The sequence below is a fragment of the Pteropus alecto genome, unplaced genomic scaffold (assembly GCF_000325575.1).
Source record: "Pteropus alecto unplaced genomic scaffold, ASM32557v1 scaffold81, whole genome shotgun sequence".
In the NCBI taxonomy this organism is placed as follows: domain Eukaryota; kingdom Metazoa; phylum Chordata; class Mammalia; order Chiroptera; family Pteropodidae; genus Pteropus; species Pteropus alecto.
Genome location: NW_006433378.1, coordinates 17,323,365 through 17,348,075, shown reverse-complemented (window position 1 = coordinate 17,348,075; position 24,711 = coordinate 17,323,365). Strand labels below are relative to the sequence as shown.

General features: G+C 40.1%; 1 protein-coding gene across 1 annotated transcript; it reads left to right on the top strand.

The window, feature by feature from the left end:
• The first annotated feature begins 12,762 nt into the window (after positions 1-12,762).
• On the top strand, positions 12,763-20,636 carry ADAMTS1 (ADAM metallopeptidase with thrombospondin type 1 motif 1). The gene is made up of 9 exons (XM_006908244.3): positions 12,763-13,961; positions 15,570-15,916; positions 16,268-16,400; positions 16,776-16,943; positions 17,370-17,656; positions 17,870-18,056; positions 18,143-18,318; positions 19,328-19,503; positions 19,666-20,636. Exons 1-9 carry the CDS (start codon positions 13,289-13,291, stop codon positions 20,363-20,365), a joined length of 2,847 nt encoding a protein of 948 aa, XP_006908306.1. The 5' UTR covers positions 12,763-13,288; the 3' UTR covers positions 20,366-20,636.
• Positions 20,637-24,711: the final 4,075 nt, after the last annotated feature.

The following is a 24,711-nucleotide window of genomic DNA, read 5'->3' as shown; positions in this document are numbered from 1 at the left end:
ACATAATGTTTTATAATCTTTTTATTAACTTAAAGAGATGTCATAAAAATTTGCCATGCCAGTAAGGATTCTTTTTACAGCATTTTTTTTTCTTCATAGCATTAAGTCATACACTTCTATTCTAATTTATTTAAGATTTCTTATGTTGGAATATTTTTTTGGTTCTTCACTATTAGTAAAGAAAAAGATCCCACAGGGAACATCATCAAACATAAATGCCAAACACATCCTTAAGTATTGCCTTAATTTACATGGCTAAAAAACATGTAAAAACTTCATGGCATATTTCCAAGTTGACCTTCAAAAAATTATACTCATTTTCTCTACTCAAAAGAGTGTAAGAGAGTACCAGTTTCCCCATACTCAATTCAGCATGGGAATGTATTTTGAGATATAATTTTGATTTATTTCGTTATTAATGAAGACTGTTTTCATTTGTTTACAGGCCAACTATGATCCTTCTTTGGTGAATTGTCTATTTATATTATTTGAAATTTTCCATTGTGATTTTTAATAATTGTTTTTGTAAGTGAGCTCTGTATTCCAATAACACGAACATTTTGTCATGCACATGTTAAAGAAAAAATATTATTTGATAATGAATAGTAAGGCAGACTTTATTCAAGTGGACCACAATGATAGGTGTATCTAATATGTAAAGATTACAATGTTGCATTGTTCTATCCTAGACTATCGCTTTTTAATCTACTATTAAAGTTTTACTTTATGTCCCTGAATAAAGCCTCGTAGGTTTTATTTACAAAGAAAAGTAAGATGTTATACATTTTAAGCTGTTTAGAATTTGTTGCTATTGAGAATAAATTTTTTCCATTATATGTTATGTTTCGTTCAGGGGATGAGAAATATATAAAAATTCTTGATGTTTTTGTAACCGTATTGTTACCCTAAAGCTAACTTCATAAAACCACCCTGATAATCATATTTTTCATTTTGTTCTCTTGGGTTTTCTAAGTAATAAACCATCATATCATATCATGACTGTCACAGTGGAACAGGGGTATAATTTACAGAAAACTGTGCACACTACTGAGACAGGGTACAATTTACTATAACATCAGAAATGTCATGACTGATTACACATGAACAGATGAGTTTCTATAATGTGGCCAGCAGCTGATGACACAGCATGATTTAATAAGATCACCCTACAGATCCTTAGAGACGTTCCTTTGTTCATTCTCATAAGCAGAGGCTATGGGTGCTAGGGTACCAAATATACCCTTCTGCATCCTTTCAACTGTTAGAGACTGACTATGTTATGTGTATGCCTACTTACCAGCTGCAGCTTGGGGCAAAAGTCTCAGAATATTCTTAACAAGATGTTAGAGAAATCAAAGATTAATTTTCTTCCAGAGTAAATGATCCAGGCATATTAATTTATATGGAGGAAAAATACAGATTTAAGTTTATATCTTGTCTTTTCCTCAACATATAAATAAAATATAGACTTTCTCTTCCTCTCTTCCATGTTCTTCTTTCTAATAGTTTTTTCTTAAGGCATTTGCTAGAATTTCAAAATCAAGTTGAATAATAATGCTAATAACAAATATCTTTGTTAGTCTTTATTTTAATGAGAATAACGTTAGAGCTTTTCAAATTAATTTGATACAGACTGTGTATTTAGTTATTCCTTATCATATTAAGCAAATTCTATTTTGTTTCTAGAGGGTAAAAGGATTTAATTTCATTAAATTCAAAAATGGATGAATAAATATTTCAAATTCATTTTAGCACCTATAAATATAGTTTATGAGTTTTATTTTGATTTATTGATATGTTTAGTTATATTAATAGATATCTGTATAATAAATCATTTTTGTATTCTTGGAATAAATATAGCATTTACTCTTTTAATATATTCTCCAATTTTTTAAGGTGAAATAACTAATGAATCAGCTTGGCATGATACATTGTATAAAAAAAGAATCATGAAAGACACATGGTTAACAAATCTCATATCGTTTCTCAAAGTGATAAATTACTGTTCTATCATCAATTGCAAGGTCACCTTGGTTCTACAACTCTGTCTGTCAAGATGGTTTAGGCTATTTGGCTGTATAACCTCAGATTGCAGTGGCTGAAAACAAGTAGCTATTTCTTACGCATACTATATGTCCATTATAATCAACTGCCCCATTGCTATTATCACTCTTCCAGCACCAAGTCTGTTACTTCAACATAGCCATTGTCTTTACAGAGGAAAAGAAAGAGAACATGGCAAATCACACAATGGCTCTGAGAATTTCCCACTGGAAGTGGTACTCTGCTCTCATGTTGGCCAAAGCAAGTCGCTTTGCTCAGAATTAATAAAAATAAGTCACACAGACACACCTAACTTTGAGTGGATAGGGAAGTACGATACTAACATGTGTTTAGAAAGAGAATCAGAACTATTTGGAGGACAGCCCTAATGACCGCATTAATTATCTCTGAGCTATAGATCTTGGGCAGGTCAGTTAACCTTTTTAATCTTCTTATAATATAGAATATACCTTATAGGGATGTTTTGAGGAAATAAATAAGCTAATACATGCATAGTCTTCAGTGTAGTGTTTGGCAATCAAAAATTGTCAATAAATGTGAGTTATCATCATTACCACCAGCACCAGCACCAGCACCAGCACCACCACCACAACCATCATCATCATCATCACCATGACATATCCAAATTAATTTTATTAAAACATTATTAAAAAATTTTACATATGTTTACCTTAAATTATCCAATAGTTTGACTCCTTGATTATTTATATCTTTGACTCTTTCATTAATCAGAAAAACCTAGATTTGACTATAATATTTTCTTAATTCTTTCTGATTGCTCGGGAGCTATTTGGGGCCTGTACCTTATTATGTCTACGTATCAGCATCTACTAGAGAGTGAAGGAGGAAAAAGGAACATGTTGAATTAATGTTTCTTTTAAATGCATTTTTCAATTCTTCAAAAGATACATATTAAAAATACTATATATTGAAGTGCCAGTTCAAATATGCTCCAAATTGCAGTATTGTCACAATTTGTAAAAATATGATTGAAAGCATGTATTGATTTATCTAATACATGTGTGTATAATATTCTACCAGAAATTAGTAATAGGGCAAAAATTAAATTATCTTTGACATGCCATTTTTATTTCACAGTATAAGCATTTTCCTCTAATCTGAGAACAGAACGAAATAGAATCTATTTTTTTCATTATTTTTTAAATTTTTTTATTAGTTTCAACACAATGGTTATGCATTTACATAATTTATGAAATGATCATCTTGATTACTTCAGTACCTACCTGGCACTACATACAGCCATTACAATATTATTGACTGTATTTCCTATACTATACTCCATATCCTCGTGACTGTCTTGTGACTACTAATTTGCACATTTTTGTCCATTTACTATTTGCACTCTCCCCCTAATCCCCCTCCCCTCTGGCAGTCACTAGTTTGTTCTCTGTATCAGTGAATCCATTTTCATTTTGTTCATTTCTTTTGTTCCTTAGATTCTGCATGTAAGGGAAATCATATGGTATTTGTCTTTCTATGTCTGACTTATTTCACTCCACATAGTACCCTTTAGGATTATCCATGTTGCAAAAGGTAAGATTTCATTTTTTATGGCTGAGTAACATTCCATTGTATACAGTACCATAACTTCTTTATCCAATTATCTATTGATAGGCACTGAGATTGCTTCCATATCTTGGCTATTGTGAATAGTGCTGCTGTGAACATAGGGGTGCATAAATCTTTATGAATTAGTGTTTTAGTTTTCTTGAGATAAATATCCAGAAGTACAATTGCTAGGTCAAAAGGTAGTTTTATTTTTAATTTTTTGAGGAACCTCCAGACTGTTTTCCATAGTGGCTGTGTCAATTTGTAGTCTCACCTATAGTGTACGAGAGTTACCTTTTCTCCACATCCTTGCGAACACGTGTTTTTGGAATTATTGATGATAGCCATTCTGACGGGTGTGAAGTAATACCTCATTGTGATTGTAATTTTTATTTCCTTGGTAATTAGTGACCGTGAGCATCTTTGCATATGTCCATTGGCCATCTGTATGTCCTCTTTGGAGAAATACCTATTCAGGCCTTCTGCCCATTTTTTAATGGAATTGTTTTGTTTTTTTGGCATTGAGTTGTATGACTTCTTTATACATTTTGAATATTAACCCGTTATCAGATATATCTTAGGCAAACATCTTCTTCCATTCAGTAGGTTGTCTTTTCGTTTTGTTGATGGGGAATCTATTTTTCTTATAAAGATAAGATTCCCTTTCTCATGCCTTCACTATTTGGTACCATCATTACCAACAGTCATTAGGAAAGTAAGAAAACATGTAAAGAATCTAAAAACCTATTCCTAATACAGCCAATTCTTTTAAAGAGAACAAATAAATTATATACAAAGGAGATAACATCAAATATTAAAATATTTCTTTAATATTAAATTGGAGGCTTCAGTTTAAAGTTTTCTTTAATGCCCCACAGTCCTTCTTTACACTAAATAAGAAATAACATTTTAGTCCTTTAGTTTTATAGATGCCCGTAATTTTACTTTTTTTCAAAGAACAAAGAAACATTGATAAAACTCTTAAATGATACTAAAAAAAAGTTTTTATAGAGATGCAGAAAGAGTTAAGCAGTAGAAGCTATTCATTACACTTTTAAAATTAGATTTTAGCATAATTTTCTTCCTCATTTCCTGATACTTCTAAATGAATCTAAACTGCATTTCTCAGTAACCAAGTCCTCTCTACTCTGAATAGCTGGTGAACTATCATATTGATTCTATGTTGCTTCTACACAGAATAATTAATAAAGATAATTTTAGCAGAATGTAGAAAATAAGCCATATAAAGTGAAATATACTAAACCAAATGACAAAAATTAAATTAAAAGATCTTTTCTAGAAGGAGCCTTTGAGATCTTGCTCCCCGGCATATGTCATCGGTTTGGCTCAGATGAATTCTTATAAAAATTCACTGTAGGTTTGGATGTTTCTTACATTGACATTTACTTGGCACAGTCAGCAGGATGTCAAAGAAGCCCACCCAGGACCACCCTGTGGACCACAGCCAGCTCTGGGTATGAGCATGAGCCCATTGTACAGTCCACAGCCTGTTAGGAACCGGGCTGCCCAGCAGGAGGTGAACAGCATGAGTCAACAAATACTTTTATAGGGCCAGATAATACGTATTTTAGACTTGTGAGCCATGTGGTATTTTTTGCAATTGTTCAACTCTTCCATGTGCCATGTAGCACAGTCATAAACAACCCGTCAACAAATGACTATGGCTTTCCTCCACTAACACTTTATTTACAAAAACAGGTGGTCAGCCCTCAGGCCATGATTTTCAAGCCCTGCTCTGAAACAACTATCAAAGCCATCCAGCTGCACTCTTCTTAATGGCTCTTCTCCTTGTCCTAAGTGCCACTGCTACTGCGTAAGACTGCAGTCGTCCACACTGCCACCTCATCCCACAGTGAAAACCTTCACGATCGTAATGCACTGCCTGCCTCACGCTAGGACACCCCATTTACCACCAGCAAAGGATCCTTATCCCTCTTTGATCATCGAGGAATCCCATCTAAAAGATCTTCTGGTACTCATTGTTTTAGATTCAGCCAAGCCCAAAAATCAGAACCTGAGAAAAGGACTTGTGTGCAGGCAGCCCTTGACGAGGAAGGGAGGGCCAGGAGCAGGTAAGCAAGTTTAGGAAACAGGAGATGGGGCCTGGCAAGACTCCGATGAAAAAGAGGAGAAGCCAACGCAAGGGTGCATAATCCAGCTGGTCATTGCTAGGGACAGTTGGGGCTTGATTCTCTCAGGACCCCCTGAAGAGACATTTATAATGAGTCTCTATCATGTCTCTCAAGGGACAGAGAGGAAGCATTTCCCATTAGCCTCTATTCTGTTAGAAGGCTGCCACGTGGCTTTCATTCTCAGTTGCATTTGCAGCTCTGTCATTCCGCAGCTTCAGGGAGCCCCGGGTGCGGCTGAGATGAAGTCCCGCAGCACCGCCAGGAGTGAACGAAGAGAGAACCTGAGGCGCGACACAGGTTTTCAGAATAGTGCGCCCATTGCGGTAAGTTGGCTTATAGATTGATCAGGTCCTAAAAACAATATGCAATGTGGCAAAAAGGCAAAATTTATAAAACCCAGCAACTTTAACTTTGAAGCAATTCATAAGCAGATCTTATCAGCCAATAACTTTGGAAAACCTCTTTGCATACCTTTTTTCGATCTGTTGCCTAGCACTTTCGAGACTATTTGCCTCAGTTCCCTCCTTCTATCCTATATCTCCAATGATCTTGGACTTGCCTTTATTGTTCTACATCACTGCATCACAAGCAGCCTTACTCCATATGCACCATTTTCTCCGCTTTGCTGAACTACTCAACAATTAAAATGATCTTTCTTAATAAAGAAAACCTACGTGCTTCATTGATTTAAAAAATGTGTGCTCACCTCATGTTCATCTCTGTCGTGAGTGTTCTATGGTAGTGAGAAAAACTCTTGGCCTGAGTTCAATACTCCCGGTCCCTCTGATCCCTTTGACATTTCTTCACCACCATTTTCTAAGTCCTCCATAATAATCGGTTCCATTCATCCACTGAAAATCCTATGCCAGTCATATCTCTAATCTTTGCAACAACTCTTCGAGTCAAAGATTGTCGTTATCTCTTTTTTTATACATGAGGAGATTGAGGCTTAGGGACAATCAATTCCCTAAAGCCACAATATAGGAATGTGACCGTGTCAGAATGTAGATTCCCAGTGTAGATTTGCCTCCCAGCTCTCAGTGCATTCAGCGCAGGAAATAGAAGGGCTTCCCACACTTGGACATGGTGATGCTTGTGAAGGACTTCCAACTCTAATGTTCTCAGTAGCCAATTGCTTAGAGAGACTGTCTAGGTCCCAGCTTCCCAATATGCATGAATATACTAACTAGCTGGCAGGTGTGCAGGATAGCTCTCTCCTCAGTTCTCAGGATGGCTTGAGAGCCACCTGGGACAAGAAAGCTTTCTGGGTCAGTGTTTCCAGCAGTAATTAGCATCTTTATCCATTGACCCTAGTGGGCTGGGCAAGTATAATTTTCTATGGTTGTAACAGAGGAAGAAAAAAAAAATCTGGAAACCAAACTGAGAAGTAGCAATATTTGCATGTTTGGGAAATGACACTTGTGAAGCAGAGAAAAGTAAATCTCTCAGTTCAAAGATGAACAGAAAGAGTTAGGCCAGACAACATGGAAATGAATGAGGCCACTCATGAGTGTGTCTGTCAATGTCAAATTGGAAAGAGAAATGGAATGGATGAGAGAGGGCTGTAAAAGAGAGACTGCGTGAAAGAAGTTAGGCAGAAACAATGTCAAAAATTTAAGTGGAAAAGTAGAAGAGCAAAGAAAAGAAAAAACCTGGTCATTGAGATACCTTAAGCTGCTATTAGGGAGACAGCCTAAGACTGAAGATACTCAAGTGCCAGTGATTCTGAGCTACTCATTCTAATTGCCCATTCTAATAGTGGATTGCCAGTGAACTGCAGACCTTCACGATTCAGCCATTGGTTATCAGTAAGATACAAAGGAGCGTTGTAAAGTCATAAACCCTTGCAGGAAGGAAACTTAGAAATCATCAAATATTGCTCTTTATCATTGGCAATAATCACTTCCAGAACATCTAAATGATTGCCTTCCAGCTTCTGTTCAAACAACCCTATTGTAGGGATGGGGGCAACTTCTATCTCAATTAAGTAATCAATAAATTGCAAGCTGGGTGGGAGGAAAAATCATGAGTTTAAAGTTTCTTATTCTGCAGGCTCGTGCGCCTCCTGCTGACTAAAATTGTCTGCTTCCATGCTTCCAATTCCAGAATTTATTAAACTAGGAATACTGTATTAATATTGATTCATTTTAAGTAATAAAACTTTTCCAGCATATGATTTTAAATTCACTTGACATTTGGAAGTCACTAGTATTTGGGTAGTCAAACATTTGTTTGAAATACTACATTTTATCTTTTGTCACCACCTGGTGGTAGAACATTTTCTCTCTCTTCTCTCTCTGTACTTATAAGGGATATCTCTAAACCAAGAAAATGAGTAAACTTTAGCATTGAGAGTCAAGTATTAAACTTTAGCATTGATAGTCAAGCATTAATGTGCACTAAGCATACTGTAGGCACTTAATACAGATCCGTTTAATGAATGAGGTTTTAATTTGATTCAATAGATTGCAATGTCTATGACCTTTTTATTTGAATTGTATAAAGCTCTCAAATGTGATAAATGAAAATGATCCACAGTATTATCGTATAGGATCTTTTTTTTTAAAGTTGAATTGATTTTCAGTTTAAGTTAATTGAGCTATATGATTAAAAAGTACTTGGCTAAGACATATTATTATTTTAAGAAGGTAAATACATTTAAGTTAAATTACTTAAAAGATATTTTCCATGATAGAAAAAGATAAGAGAAAATTTTATTAACATTTTATTAAATATGATCAAAAAAGTATAACCACCTTTGCAAATCCCTAACTTGTAGTATTAAGAAAAACTGAGCTGTACACCATTTGTTGTAGACCGTCGCCACCTCGTGGACCGAAAAAGAGGTACTAAAGGCTGTGAGTCTTTTAAGGTGGAATTTTCATTGCCAGAAAATTCCTATTTAGAATTTAAATGAAATTTCATCATTGAAAACAGCAATAACAAGTCTGACAACATTGTTACCTTCCAAACAATTATATAGTTAAAATGTTAAAAGACATTTGATTAAAAATTATGAGTCAGAGACCTTTCTGAATCCCCAGTTTGGCTACGTTTTAGGCAAGCCACTTAACCAGAACCCCTTTGAGGCACAATTCAACATCTATCAAACAAGAGAAGTTGATCACACAGATTACAGTTTTCTCAGTTCTTGCAAATATTTGACTTTGGGTCATAGCAATTTGAAGTTCAAATTCACTTTACATTAATTTTTCTGTTTTCAATATTTGTTATATTTCTGGGTATACGATCTGCTTAAAATATAAGTTTTGCATCTATTTTATCATTTATGATCAAATGAAGTATCTATTTGTTCAATATTATTTTAAACCATATGTTTCCAAAAGGAGCAGTAATGCTAAACAGCTTTCCCATTTCTAATTGGTAAATCCTAAATCCTATGGTATGAAAATTTGAATAAAAGGCATTACACGTTTATGAAATATATACAGTAATCATTTCCGTAGACAATATTTACACTAAAACAATACTAATAGCTCATGTATATTACCAGATTCTCTCATTTTATGGCTACTCATTGAATACTTAACTTGGTATAGACTTTTTGAGAATTACAAACAGTATTATATTGGTAATATATGAATAAGTGAAACATAAACACGTAAAGCATAAATGAAAATTAACATTTCTTTATTTTACTTTAAAATGTATGAAACCTTTTCTCTCTTACTAGAGGAAAAGAATGCTTTTCAAAAGTCATACTGTTCATTATAAGAATATTTTTATAACAACTATTTTAACTTTTGTTAGGCCATCTCCACAAATAAAATTTGGTTAAGGTCTATAAATTAGAACATATCACAATTTATGTTTATATAAGCATATATGTATTCTATAAAGAAATACGGTAGGGCTTAGGATAGCATGTGATCTTTCGGGTACCTGTTCAAATCAAGGAGCAAACATCTGTAAGGAGGGGAGTGTGACACTTACTAACGAGAATCTGAAATCACATGTCATTTTTACTAGTGCCATTTACACGTTTTACTTCCTTCAGTCTTGTTTCCATAGTAAAATGCTCTTTTGACTCACGATGTTGTTAATAAATATACATATGTTATATGCATACATTTGTGTAATAGCATAAACACCCAAAGAGCGTTGGTCTGAAAAAAAAAGTAGGGAGATTAAATGTTCTTCTGAGCATGGACACAGTTTTTCAAGCTTAGTAATTGCCAATTACTACATCCACGCCTCTGTTGAAGCAATTAAAAAAGAATCATTTCCCAGAACTACAGGTGCACGACAGACTGGAGTCATTATGCAAAAGAACAGAACTCTGGAGAGAAACCCAATGGAAAAAAAAAGCCATGTTCCTGGCTATCCTTTTGCCTTTAGCTCTGTTTTTTTGGGGGTTTTTTGTTTTTGTTTTTTTTTCATCTCTATTTGTATATACAACAGGAAGTGTACAAAAATTAGAATGAATTTTAAATAAACCATTCAAGATTAGAAATCTATGCCATGAATTAAACAAACTTCCAATAAGAACATCCTGGGGGTAGAAATGGACTAAAGCCCAAACTTGCACTCACATATTTTAAAAGCTGAAGTGTATGTAGGAGAGATGACAGTTTGGAATACATTACATGAGTTTTTAGAAAATTACATATTTTCTGCTGGTCTTCTGAATTTCTCATTATGTTCCAACTCACATTTACCCTTATTGGTCTGTTAAGTCTGTCAGCCCCAAGGCCACCTCAGGTATTTGAAATCTCCATCTCAAATTCTCTCTGAGGCCCCAACTGCTGGTCGCTTTATATTGTTTTCAGAGTCCTCTTCTAAGCAAGAGATTCGAAAATTTACTGATGGCTTCACAGTCTTGTTTTCATAATTCCACACTTGTAAGTGTAAAGTGACTTTTCCTCAAACGTTTTCCCAAGTATCTAACCTCTCTTCTAGCAAGAAAGAACAAATGAAATAAAAATGTAAAGTTAAAAATACCTCTGTAACAAAGGAGGGAAATATGAAAACTGTCTGGAAATCAGTTTGAGAAATAAGGATGTTTAGGAAAGGACGCTTGTGAAGCAAAGAAAAGTAAATCTCTCAGAACAGAAGGAGTTAGGCTAGACAACATGGAAATGAATGAGGCCACTCATGAGTGTGTCTGTCAGTATTAGATTGGAAGGAGCAAAGGAAGGGATGAGAGGGTGTAACAACGAGACTGGGTGAAAGGAGGTAGGCAGAAGCAGTGTCAAAATGTTAGTTGGATGAAGAAAGTGGAAGAACAAAGAAAAACTGATCATCTAGATACCTTGAGCTGCAGCTAAAAATATGTTAATTCCTGGGTTGATCATTCAGCGTTTAACTATGACACTAGCCTTAGAAAAACAAAATTGCCCTTAAGAAAGCATCCATTCCTAAACTAGTGGAAACCAGGGGTTGTTATTAAGCCCTTTTAAGAGTAAAGCGTTTTTGCTTCTCTGTGCCACTCCTCACTTGATCTTTCCTAAAGAGTGGGAAGCAAGGTTTCGGGTTTTATGTTTTAAGTAGGCAATCTAGAACCCCGAAAGAAAAAGATGTTGGAAAGTATTCCGAAAGCAAATATTGGAAGAGGGACGTGTTGGAGGACTGAAGGGGACGCTTCTGGCTGGGACAGAATAAAGGGGTGAGGAAAGGAACGAGATAAAACTTGGTGAAAATTGAGGGGCGGGGGTGTCGGGACGCAGGAGACGCGGCAAGGCCAGGAAGCGGAGGGCGCGAACGTGAGGGACTCAGGTCTGCCCGCGGATTCGGCAGTAGTTCTCACCATTGTCCCTGTGGTTTTCCGCCTGTGGAGGCATTATGAAACATTTCCTTCCTCTGTGTCATTGAGCCCCTCCCTCTTTTTCGATGAAAGAGTTGCTCAGCTTTTTCTTAGGGACCTAAAGGTGGAAAGGCTCAGCTTTGCTCGCTCTTATAATACGGATGCAGCCTTTTCCTTCCCTGATGGGAAGAGGAGGGAGGGGTGCGGAAAGAGGCCGATTTCTTAATTTTCCCTCTGCACACTTTCTAGCCCCAGCAATGCCGCTGGCCCCTGGGTGGAAAAGCCGGGTTCCCTGACGTTGCTGCCTGCCTGGTCGCTATGAGATTGACGAAGGCAGGCTGGGAGGGGGTGCTGGTAGATTTTTTTCCCCCGAATGAAAAGAAAGCGCAATTCCCTTCCTAAGCTCTAGGGAATTGAACTGCTTTCCAGATCACCTATTCCGGAAGTATGAACCCGGTCCCCACGGAGAAGACTCTAAGGCGGGAGAGGGGGGTGGGGTGATGGTGGAAAGCGTAGGGGTGAAGGTCAATGCACACGCCTTTTAAAATCCAGAGCCTGGGAAGTTGTCTCCTGGCCCCCTCACCCCAGCATGCTTTCTAGGGGAGGCGCTGGGCCAACCAGGCTTTCTCCGAGAAAAGTTGGGGCGAAGAGAGCGCGCTGCAGCAAACCCGCCGGTGGCAGGTTAAGGAGATGGAGAAGTGGGGTAGGATATTTTTCTAGAAAGGGCAGCCCTGCTTCACCTCCCAGACCTGGGGTCTAGGGGGCTGCAGAGTGTGGAGGGTTGAGAGGAAGGAGGCTCAGGGAAATATTGGAGAAGGGACTCAGCTTTCCACCCTGACCGCCCCTTCTGGGAACTGCAGCCTAACGCGCAAACTGCGCTCCTGCACCAGAGGGGCGGCGGGAAGGGAGGTGGTCCGGGAAACCAGCCTGCGGGAAGACGCAGTGGAAGTGAGTACCCTCTCCCAGGAGCAACCCCGGACGTACAAAATGCTGGACACAGCGCCCCTCCTGCGTCTTCCGTCCCCAGATTGACGAGCCCTTGGCGCTGAGCCAGAGACGAGGTCATCCCCTCCCCCGCCCGGGGCCCGCAGCGCTGCGAGCGGTCTAGCACCGACTTTAGGGGGCGGTGTTTTAGGAACGGGAAAGCGGCCAAGAGGGAGGAGGAAGAGGGGGAGGAGGTGGAGACGCTAATATAAAAGAGCGGCCTCGGGTGCCTGATTCTTGCACTCGCTGGAAAGCCGCTCCGAGCCTAGGTCCACTCCAAAACCAGGTCGCGCAGTACGACCGAGAGGACAGAGCCCTGCGCAGAGCGAACAGCACCGTGGTCAAGGCGGAGGCTGAAGAGGGGCTCCAGGCATCGATCCTCCCTTGCCCGGTGCCACCCGCCCCGGAGGCGTCCCAGGGCGCTTCTTGTCCCCGCAGCATCCACCCCTCCAGCGCCTGCAGCGCGTTCCTTCCAACTCTGCGCTGGAAGAAAAACTTCCCGCTCGCAGGCAGAACTGCAGCGCCTCCTCCCAAGAGACTCCGGGAGCCCTGTCTGCGGCGGCTCTGCGCGTTTTTTCAAAGAATAATAGTAATCGTTAGCTTTAACCATCCAGAGCGAGGCCAACGAGGCTCTGCATTCCCGACCCAAACAATAGCCTTCTCGCTCCTTGCGCTGCAGCGCGCGGTGCCTCCCGGCGCTCGGGTGCAGCTAGCAGTCTCCGCGGGGTTCTGAAGGCGTACGGCAGGCGGCGACATGGGGAACACCGAGCTGGCGTGGCGGTCTCGGGGCTCGCAGCCTGCGCGGGTGCTGCTGTTCGCGGCGGCCGCAGCACTGCTGGTTGCGCCCGGCGCGCAGGGGCGCCCCGCCGAGGAGGATGAGGAGCTGGTGTTCCCAACAGTGGAGCGCGCTTCGGGACTCAGGACCGCGCACCTCCGCCTGGACGCCTTCGGCCAGCAGCTGAGCCTGGAGCTGCAGCCGGACCGTGGCTTCTTGGCGCCCGGCTTCACTCTCCAGACCATGGGGCGCAAACCAGGGCTCAACGCGCCGGGTCCGGACCCCGTGGGTGACCTGGCTCACTGCTTCTACTCCGGCACTGTGAATCACGACCCCAGCTCAGCAGCGGCTCTCAGCCTCTGCGAGGGCGTGCGCGGCGCCTTCTACCTGAAGGGCGAGGAATACTTCATCCAGCCCGCGCCTGCGGCGGCCACCGTGCGCCTCGCCCCCGCCGCCGCCACCGGGGAGGAGCCACCGACGCAGTCCCAGTTCCATCTCCTGCGGCGGAGGCGGCGGGGAGGCGGCGGCGCTAAGTGCGGGGTTATGGACGACGAGACTCGGCTCGCAAGGGGCGCAGGGCCAGAGGACGAGGACGCCGAGGCTCAGTGGCGGCGGAGGGACCCAGCGCCGCAGCGCGCGGGGCAGCCAACAGGTAACCGTCGCAGAAGAGTTACTCTCACTTGTCTCTCCATTCATCCTCCTCCCAGCTCTTTACGTCTGTGACGCGACTTAAGGGTACATTGCTATTTGCAGACAAGGAGACCTGGTGTGGAGAGATGAGACTTGAGATCTCCTGCTAGAACACTTAATTACACTTAATTCTGTTTGCCTAAATAATGAATGATCATAACAGAACAGACAAATCAATGATTTTCTGCTGACTAAGGCGAAGCATTTGGACCAGGAAGGAAGAGTTGGAAATCCAACTCATTCCACTTTAGTCTCGTGTGAGCGTGTGCGACTTCTTTCTATCCTGTCAATTTATTTATTTATTTATTTATTTTTTTTTTACGATTGTGCATGTGTTCTTTGGTGGCGTTGAAACTTTGCACGAGTTTTGTGACCACGGCCTGTGCGCGCACTCTGTGCGCAGGAGAGCGCGGGATGCAGGGCAGAGGAACGATGGCGACCTCTCAGAATGTGCAGCCCGCGATCCTACATCGCTGCGCTAGGATCTCTGTTCGGCTGGCCTCTGTCCCCTTCTCCATTTAAGAGGCTGACCCCGACCGGCTGGCGGCGGCGGGGCCCTTCTACAGAACCTGCTTGGGAGGTCTCTGCCCAGCTTGCCCCGCCTCTCCGCGCCGCCCACCCGGCCTCCCAGTTTGCGCTCCCTCTCGCGGCCATAACTGCTTTCAAGCACTGTTCAGTGTTAGTTACTGCTGATCCTTCCTGCTACGCCTTCCCATCTCTGCTGCGTGCAGTGCTTACTGTCCAGTTCTTGTTATTCTCTCACTTTGGTGCCTTTTTTTTTCTTCTTTAATTTGCTTGCATGTCTTGTTATAGAGGTCTCCACTTTCCGCTGTACAACTGCTCCTTGAAGCAGTTATAAGGTTACAACCCAGTTCAGGAGTTCCCTGGGCCCCGGATCTCAGGAGTCCAAGGGCTCTTTTCTAAATAATCAACAGTGGCCCAAAGCAGGAACTTATTTCCCTAGAGCAGCAGGAGCGGGGCAATAAACTGCTGGGCAGAGTGGGTGGTCTTTGTGCCTGGGTTTGGCAGGAGCGATGCACCCCCAGGGACCCCTGGAATGAGAGAGCAGAGCAGTGCAGGCTGAGATTCCTTTAGGTCCCGCCCCTTGGCAGAGGCCCCAGCCCTGCCCTGGGCCTTCCACGTGGAGCTGGATGATCTCATTCAGGATTCGAGCCCTGGCCTGTGAAAGAGTGACTCAAAGCGCTCTGCCTGCTGCCCTTTCTCCAAGTTTTTACTACAGCTGGATAGGATGATACGCATACGGTCTTGTTCTGATTGTAGGATTTCAAAGAAGACAAGAAAAAATCTTGCTCGCCAAAAAAATAAAATAAAAATAAATAAAAAGCCTGACTTCAGAGAAGCACATGGCCTTTTTATTTAAAGTAAAGGAGAAAAAATTTTAAATAACTTTTTCAGTGAAAAGAGATGCAAATATTTTTGTTACTGTTGTCCCAGGTGTATTTTTGTTTTATTTGCTTTGACTGGTTAGGCTTTCCTTATATACTCTGGAAAAGGTAACTATTCTTGGCTAGACTGCTCCAAGCAAACTATCTTTCTTGTTCCTTTACAGGAAGTGGAAGCATAAGAAAGAAGCGATTTGTGTCCAGCCCCCGTTACGTGGAAACCATGCTTGTGGCCGACCATTCCATGGCAGAGTTCCACGGTAGTGACCTAAAGCATTACCTTCTCACCTTGTTCTCCGTGGCTGCCAGGCTGTATAAACACCCCAGCATTCGGAATTCAATTAGCCTGGTGGTAGTGAAGATCCTGGTCATCTATGATGAACAGAAAGGGCCAGAAGTGACCTCCAACGCTGCCCTTACTCTGAGGAACTTCTGCAGCTGGCAAAAGCAGCATAATCCACCCAGTGACCGAGATGCTGAGCACTATGACACAGCGATTCTTTACACCAGACAGGTGAGAGAAAGACAGTACCGATTATAATAAGGTCCTCTGGATGTAGTCAGCTTTGTAACAAATGTCTGTAAGGCATTTCACCAATTTTGGGCACTTAACAATCTTTTAGTTGGCTAGCATGGTCAATCTCCTTATTTCTTCTGTAATTTTAATATCTCAACTTTCATAGTCCTGTTTGAATAACATTAGGAAAAATCTTGATTAACTTCACACAGAGTATTCCTAAAAGGACAGCTTGACGACAATGAATGTAGATGCTCCAAAACATATGTGAAGATACACCCTACCCCAAAAGATCTCAAAGTTCATGCTCTGTCCCTATTTATAATGATACGCCTTTGCTCCTTATAGGACCTGTGTGGGACCCAGACATGTGATACTCTTGGGATGGCTGATGTTGGAACTATATGTGATCCCAGCAGAAGCTGCTCAGTCATAGAAGATGATGGCTTACAAGCTGCCTTCACCACAGCTCATGAATTAGGTAAGTCTGTTTCAGAGGAAGGGTTAAGCCCGATTTATGAATTCAAAATAATAAATAATATATTAATATGAGAGGGAGAGTCTGCAGATTATATTGCTATATTAAGTGCCTGGGCTTCTTAGAAACTACAGAAAATACTTTTCAACTATTCTAAACATGATTATCTTTATTAGAATACAAAGTAAGATAGTTGGAGCTATAGACATTTGGAAATAAATGTATATGTTTTGTTTACGACCTGCGAAAAGTAGACAATGTCTCCACAAAATATATATTTCCCCCTAGAAATATCACTTTGAGACAACTGAATTCTTGTTAGGAATACCATGCTGCAAATGACCTATATTTTAACGTGGGTTTGGCATTGCTTCTTAGGCCACGTGTTTAACATGCCACACGATGATGCAAAGCAGTGTGTCAACATTAATGGTGTCAACAAGGATTCCCACATGATGGCGTCAATGCTTTCCAGTTTGGACCACAACCAGCCGTGGTCTCCCTGCAGTGCCTACATGATCACCTCGTTTCTGGATAATGGTCATGGTAAGACTCTCCAGCTACTTCTTCTAGATGGCATCCAACCGTCCACGTGTAGAGTTCTAATTAAACCAGCTTTTTTCTTTTTTTTGCATTCTTTTTATCTTCCCTCCAAAATTACTTTCACTGCCAAGAACATACATTTTTGAATATTTTACTCCAGTAAAAGGTAGTGTTCTGGCCAAGTCACTCCTGACTTAAATTAATTTGAATTTTTAGCAGAACAATAATTTCCTCTCACTGTTAATGCAGAAATACCCCCATTGAGGATCATATCTTAATTTATATCTCTCTGGCATCTTCCCCCAAAGTTCTACAGCTTTCACTTTGCACTGTATTATCTCTTGTGATAAGTATTTTCTGAAACCGATCTACCCTCTGCATGCTTTCATTTATCATTTTATTAATATTGGTTGGCATTTTTCTTTGCAGGAGAATGTTTGCTGGACAAGCCTCAGAGCCCCATACAACTCCCCTCTGACCTTCCTGGGACCTTGTATGATGCAAACAAGCAGTGCCAGCTTACATTTGGGCAGGAGTCCAAACACTGCCCAGACGCAGCCAGCATATGCACAACCCTCTGGTGCACCGGCACCTCGGGCGGAATGCCAGTGTGCCAAACCAGACACTTCCCTTGGGCAGACGGCACCAGCTGTAAAGAAGGGAAATGGTGTGTCCACGGCAAGTGTGAGAACAAGACAGACATGAAGCATTTTGATGTGAGTTTTCCACTGCGACAAATGTGCACAATTCGAAATCGAATGCAGTGACCCTGATGAGTCTGATAACACGTTAAACACCCCTATCTGTCCTTGAGAGGGGCACAAGATAGATTATTTTTATAATTGATTCTTTGTCTCATACTTTTCTTTTATTTCCTAAAAAGGGTTCTGTAGAGAATTCTAACGCTGATGATGTGTGTCCCCATTTAGACTCCCGTTCATGGAAGCTGGGGGTCATGGGGACCCTGGGGAGACTGTTCGAGAACCTGTGGTGGAGGAGTTCAGTATACAATGAGGGAATGTGACAACCCAGTCCCAAAGAACGGAGGGAAGTACTGTGAAGGCAAGCGTGTGCGCTACAAGTCATGTAACATTGAGGACTGTCCAGATAATAATGGTGAGTAGACAGGGCGTGAAAAAGACGTATCCACGGGGAGATGGTTAGGGATGGATCCGAATAACATCATATCATTCTTTTTCCAGGAAAAACCTTTAGAGAGGAGCAATGTGAGGCTCACAATGAGTTCTCCAAAGCTTCCTTCGGGAGTGGGCCCGCGATGGAGTGGACACCCAAGTACGCCGGAGTCTCACCGAAGGACAGGTGCAAGCTCATCTGTCAAGCCAAAAGCATCGGCTACTTCTTTGTTTTGCAGCCCAAGGTAGTTATTGTTCCACCTAACTTTTTGCCTAAGAGCCGAGGCTTTGGCTTATACTACATTTTCAAGCAGCCTATGATGCACTTCCTTTAATTTGCATATTAGCATGTTCGGTTTCAAATTAGAATTCTTTTTCTTCCAGTTACCTTAGCAACTGCTAGCTTTGAGTTTTTTGTTTGTTTGTTATATCTACTTGAGAATACTGGGAAACAGCATAGCATGATTATACTGCCTACGGAGAAAGTCTCTTAATCGCTTTAAACCTTTGTTTGTTTGTTTGTTTGTTTGTTTCATTTGTGAATGAAGCTTCAATCCAGCACTTGGAATTCTTGCAATTACTTATTATTTCTCTTATAAATGAAGAAGAGCCCTTTACTACTGGTTAGATAAATTATATATTAACATGGCAACCAACTAGTGGTTTTGCAAAATAGCCTAGGCATAGTCCAAAGTACTTGTTACTGGGTGACTAGTAGGAGCATGTGCAAATAGACATTAAAATGGAAGCCTGAGCATTGATACCTCTTGTGTTTAAGGACATCTGTTGAACTAGTAGAAACAACACTTTGCTCTGAGGTAGAAAATGAAACTGAATTTGGTTGAGATCGTCATGTGTCATTATCATCGTAGGCTCTCAAAATATTCCCCAGTTGCAGAGTCAACATTTAACAAGTGATTTATTCAGCCAAGTGTTATTCTGGGCACTGAGGATACAGCAGTAGAAAAATTGACAAAAAAAAAAAAAAACAACTCTGCTTTCATTGACCTTAGCTAGAAGTGAGGTAGGTTAATAAACAAATAATTTAGAAATCTGTAATTTTCCTGATATCTATATGTATTATGGGAAAAAAAGACAAAGAGAAGGGTAGTGTGTGACATGGATAGAGTACTATTTTATTACAGTGGTCAGGAAAGCAGACATGTAATGTTAATGAGGGAAACTTTTATAGTTACAGCATCAGCTCTTCCCTTATTAATGTGTGACACCAGATGCGTATTCTTCCTTTTTCAGGTGGTAGATGGCACTCCATGTAGCCCAGATTCCACCTCTGTCTGTGTGCAAGGACAGTGTGTAAAAGCTGGGTGTGATCGCATCATAGACTCCAAAAAGAAGTTTGATAAATGCGGTATTTGTGGAGGAAATGGATCTACATGCAAGAAAGTATCAGGATCAGTTACTAGTGTCAAGTAAGTTTTAAAATGCTGTACTACCAAAGATCATATCATTTAGATGTAACTTTTTACAGGTCTGGCAAAAATTACGTTCTCCATGATTAGCATGGTTTTCAAGCTAAGTTATATTATTAGCCAGTGAATGAGAGATTTTATATCTGTTTTTCTTGCCTGCAGACCTGGATATCATGATATTGTCACAATTCCAGCTGGGGCCACAAACATTGAAGTGAAACACCGGAATCAGAGGGGTTCCAGAAATACTGGAAGCTTCCTTGCCATCAAAGCTGCCGATGGCACATATATCTTGAATGGCAACTACACTTTGTCCACTTTAGAACAAGACATTACGTACAAAGGCACCATCTTGCGGTACAGTGGCTCCTCTGCAACGCTGGAGAGAATCCGCAGCTTTAGCCCTCTCAAAGAGCCCTTGACCTTCCAGGTCCTCACCGTGGGCAATGCCCTGCGACCGAAAATTAAGTACACCTACTTTGTGAAGAAGAAGAAGGAATCTTTCAACGCCATCCCTACTTTCTCAGAATGGGTCATCGAAGAGTGGGGCGAGTGTTCCAAGTCGTGTGGACTGGGCTTACAGAGAAGACTGGTGGAGTGCCGAGACCTCAACGGGCAGCCTGCTTCCGAGTGTGCGAAGGAAGTGAAGCCAGCCAGCAGCAGACCTTGTGCGGACCTGCCCTGCCCCCACTGGCAGCTGGGGGATTGGTCGCCATGTTCCAAGACTTGTGGGAAGGGTTACAAAAAGAGAACCTTGCAGTGTCTGTCCCATGATGGGGGGGTGTTGGCTCATGAGAGCTGCGATCCTTTAAAGAAGCCCAAACATTACATAGACTTTTGCACGATGGCAGAATGCAGTTAAGCAGGGTCGGTGTTGAGAGAAAGATGAGGTGAGAGAGGGCTGAGGCGCTGAAGTCAAGAAGGCTGGAGGGATCGATCCAGTGGTACCTCATTGGAGATCGGAGTGCAGCGGTAGGTAGAAAAGTAGATGATCAGAATATCCTGCCAGTTACAAATTTGATAGGATAGTTAAAAAGATTATTAATCTCTGAGGAAAGATATAGCATGATAAAGCCCCCCCGGGCATTATTATTTTTTCCTTTTGTTACATCTCGACATGTTTTTAAAATACATTATGACATGTTTTTAAAAATATATAAATAATTTTCAAAGTAAGTTTAAGAAATATTACAATCCCTGTTTCCTGGTACTGATTAAAAATGCTGTGTATCGTGGGGATTGGGAAATGCAAAGCAGGAGAAAAATGAGATTTTTAGTTTAAGGCGTGGCTTACTTTACCTCACTAACAGTGAAGGGAGAAAGGAGTACACAGCTTCAACCAGCACTGTTCCTGGCTGCTATGGTTTTAGAGGTTTATGTCATCTTTTGTACCGAGAGTTACGAATTCAAGAATGTGTCCACCGTGACAGAAATGTTTAGTAATGTCACGTGACTCAAAGGACCCCATCTTTATCTTTTAGTGCCATTCTTGTGTCTTTATTTGTGAACTCATTTTGACAAAGAAACAATTGCGTGTGTTTGTAAAAATGTGTTAAGTCTACAAGGGGGAAAAAAGCAGCAGTGTATCAGGTGCTAGTAAAAACCAGAGGAGGCACAAGTTTGGTACCTCCTACCTTTCTTTCCTTCTTGTGTAAGCCTACTTTGAGAATATGGATTTGAAAAAAAACAGTTTGGGTCTCGAGAAAGTCAGCAAGGTCACGCAAAAAAAAAAAATGTAACGCCAGAACAAAAATGGGGTGTGCAGAACCGGATCCCCAGTGTTTGGGGACAGTGAGATCATTTGTATCATGGTGGGGAGGCTACTGAGGGGTAGCAGGTCCATCCCCAGCAGCTGATCCAACAGTCATATCCTGGTGAATGTCTGTTCAGCTCTTCTACTATGAAAGAGAATGACTTTTTCCATATGTATATAGTAAAATATGTTACTATAAGTTATACGTACTTTATAAGTATTGGTTTGTGTGTTCCTTCTAAGAAGGGCCGTAGTATGTAATAAATGCCTATAATAACATATTTATTTTTATACATTTCTTTCTAATGATTAAACTTTTAAGTTATATCGTGATTGTAAAAAGGCATATAAAAATAGAGTATTTATACAATATATGTTACTAGGAATAATAAAAGAACACTTTTTGAATGTGTGTGTATATTTTTTTAAGTGGGATTTAATTTCTAGGAAGGAAATCTGAGACCCAAATACTGAATTTGAAGAAATGAATATTTTCTTAAATTCTTTGGAAATAAGATTTCATTCTAATGAAATGTGTTTTATGTATCCTGGATTATGTGATTGTTACAAAGAAAGGAATCTCTGATATATTTGGTGATAGATAGGTTTGTTACTAATGTATAATAATATATACTAGTGATTGGCAAACTTTTTCTGTAATGAACCAGATAGTAAACATTTTCAGATTTGTGGCCCATACCATCTCCATCACGACTAGTCAACTGTGCTATTGTAGCATGAAAATAGCCATAGGCAATACATAACTGAATGAACATGGCAATATTCTAATAAAACTTTATTTACAAACACAGACAGTGGGCCAAATTTGTTCTATGAGTGTAGTTTGCTGACTTCTGATATATACCATACCTTAAATGAAAAAAGGTGGGGTTCTGGAAGCATTTTGAATTTGTTTCTCTTCCTCCACTATATCACATAACTAAAATTGCGTATTTAAGCTACTGAGTAGAAAATAAATTACATTTAGCACAGGCACATGGTGAGCCAAACCCTCCAAGTATTCCACTTGCTCTTCAGGAATACTTGAAGTATATCGGAGAAACCCTAGAACACCCAGGCTACTCTGGGTAGCCTTTTGTAAGTCACTATATTTTAAATACTAAATGGTATTTTAAAAGTACAGACTGCTTCTAAAGTATGTTTCTCTCAGGAAATAGTTTATTTACTAGAACACTTGAATTATGTGGTTAACCACAGACATTTCCAGCTTTACATTTTCACCCTTTTGTTACCCTTCTTAGAATAGTTTTCTCAAGTAATTCTATGCATGCTAGTTTCAGATTCCAAAGATAATTTATAATTTGCCCTCAGAATTACTCCAAGGGTTCTTGTCCTGAGCAATTGAATGTAAGATGCTCAGGAGCCAGGTGTGTCCATCAGAGATTGGGGCAGGAGAGGGGAGTGTCCTGTTGGTCTCTGGTTAAGTATTTTACTACATACAGGGCCACTGGACCAAAAAGGAAAAGTCAAATCTCACATGGTGGGACCTAGTCCTGGTCTTACAAAATTCAGTTAAACATTGAACTTGGCCATGGAATTTAATGGCTTAATGTGCTCTCTGCAGCACCAACAATCTCTAACACAATTACTTATTTGTCTACATTACTATGGTACACAGTAAGCAACATGGAGGAGGTGCATGCACAAGAAATGCCTTTATCCTCAATTATTATACAAGCTATTTGACAAAATGAGAATAATGCATCTAATATGATAACCCATAATATAAAAAGTCATTTTCAGATCTTGCTTAATTCACTGATGAGTTTTTTTTTTTTTCTTTTTTTCCTTTTAAAAGGCACACATTGATTTAACATAGTAAGCACAGAAACAATTTCAGGACACAAAGAGATAAAAGGAGTCCAAAGATTTTCCACCATTTTCTGTGTCTCAATGTTAATAGCTTTCTAAGTTACCACATTACTTTTTTCAGCCCTCTGCTGGTGAGATTTTTCTTTTATCAATAAACTGAGCAGTTTAAAATACTCTATTTTGGCAGCAAAGAGAGTTTAGTTCAAAACACACATCTGGTTCTGTGAGCTTGACTTGATACCTGCTTAAAAGGAAGAACGATTTTGTGCTCCCTCATGTTACAGGTATAAATGATGAGCTGGCATGACGTTGTGTATGAATTTACATACCTAATTTTCAAAGAACTCGATGAGCACTTTCTTTCTCTAGTATTTCAATAACCACCACACCAGCACAATATTGGATCAGAGCTTTCATGAAAAAATTGGGAAAAATCCTTCCCAACTTTTTCTCTTTGTTTAATTTGTCATCTAGAAGCAGGCACTGTAGGTCTTCATGCGATTTAGGAATAATAAAGAGCGGCTACAATTTGCTAATCTCATTGGTTTTCCAGATGAAAGTAAATATGTATATATTGATATAAAGATTGGAGATGCAAAATCTATCAAAGAAATTGACCATAGCTACCCCAATATAAAGTGGAGTCTATCCTGCCACGCACTTACTTATGTGATATGAATGAGTTCTAACGGGATTAACAGAAATAGAAACAGTAAAACATAGGAGATGCTCTAGCTCATCAAGTTTTCCCAGCTAATAAATGTTTTGTACCTTCTCTTAACAGCAGTGGAACATAAAATTCAGTAAGTTGTGAACATGGCAAGTCAGAAGAATACAGAAATAAAGAACTATATAGAATGCCTACTTACTCCACTCGTCTGCATTTGGTCTCAGTCTTGGAAGTTCCTAATATGCTCTTTGTTCAATTTGTCCTTGTCGCCGTAATTCAGAAACTTGAACTTTTCCTTGCAGTCTTCCATGAATCACATAGCTTTTATTTAAGGCTAAATTTCTATAATTATTATACAATTACTTATTTGTAATTTAGCATTTTTTGTTAGCCATGATGGTTCCTTTTTCTCTAGGATTATTATTGTTTTATGTTCTGCTGCTTTTTAAATTAAACTTATTAGGGTGACATTGGTTAATAAAATTATATAGGTGTCAAGTATATAATTCAATAATACATCATATGCATATTGTGTTGTGTGTTCACCACCCAAAGTCAAATCTCCCTCCTTCACCATCCATATATTTGAGCCCCTTTACCTTTATCTACCTACCCCACTTCCTCCCTTCCCTCTGATAACCACTAAACTGCTGTCTGTATCTATGAGTTTTTGTTTATTTGCCTTGTTTTCAGTTGTTGCTTTCAGTTTTATATTCCACATATAAGTGAAACTTATTCTGTCTAACATGTTTTGTTCAGCATGATAATCTCAAGAGCTGTAGGTGTCATCGCAAATGTCAGTTAAGTGAAGGTACAGAACAATTTACTTCCTGGGGTGGGAAAGAGGTGGAGTACAATTTTATGTAGAATAATCCAGGAAAGTTTCTTTAGTGAGGAGATTTTGGGTTAGAAACCAGAGCCATGCAAGGGGACAGCTCTCCGAAGGATGGGA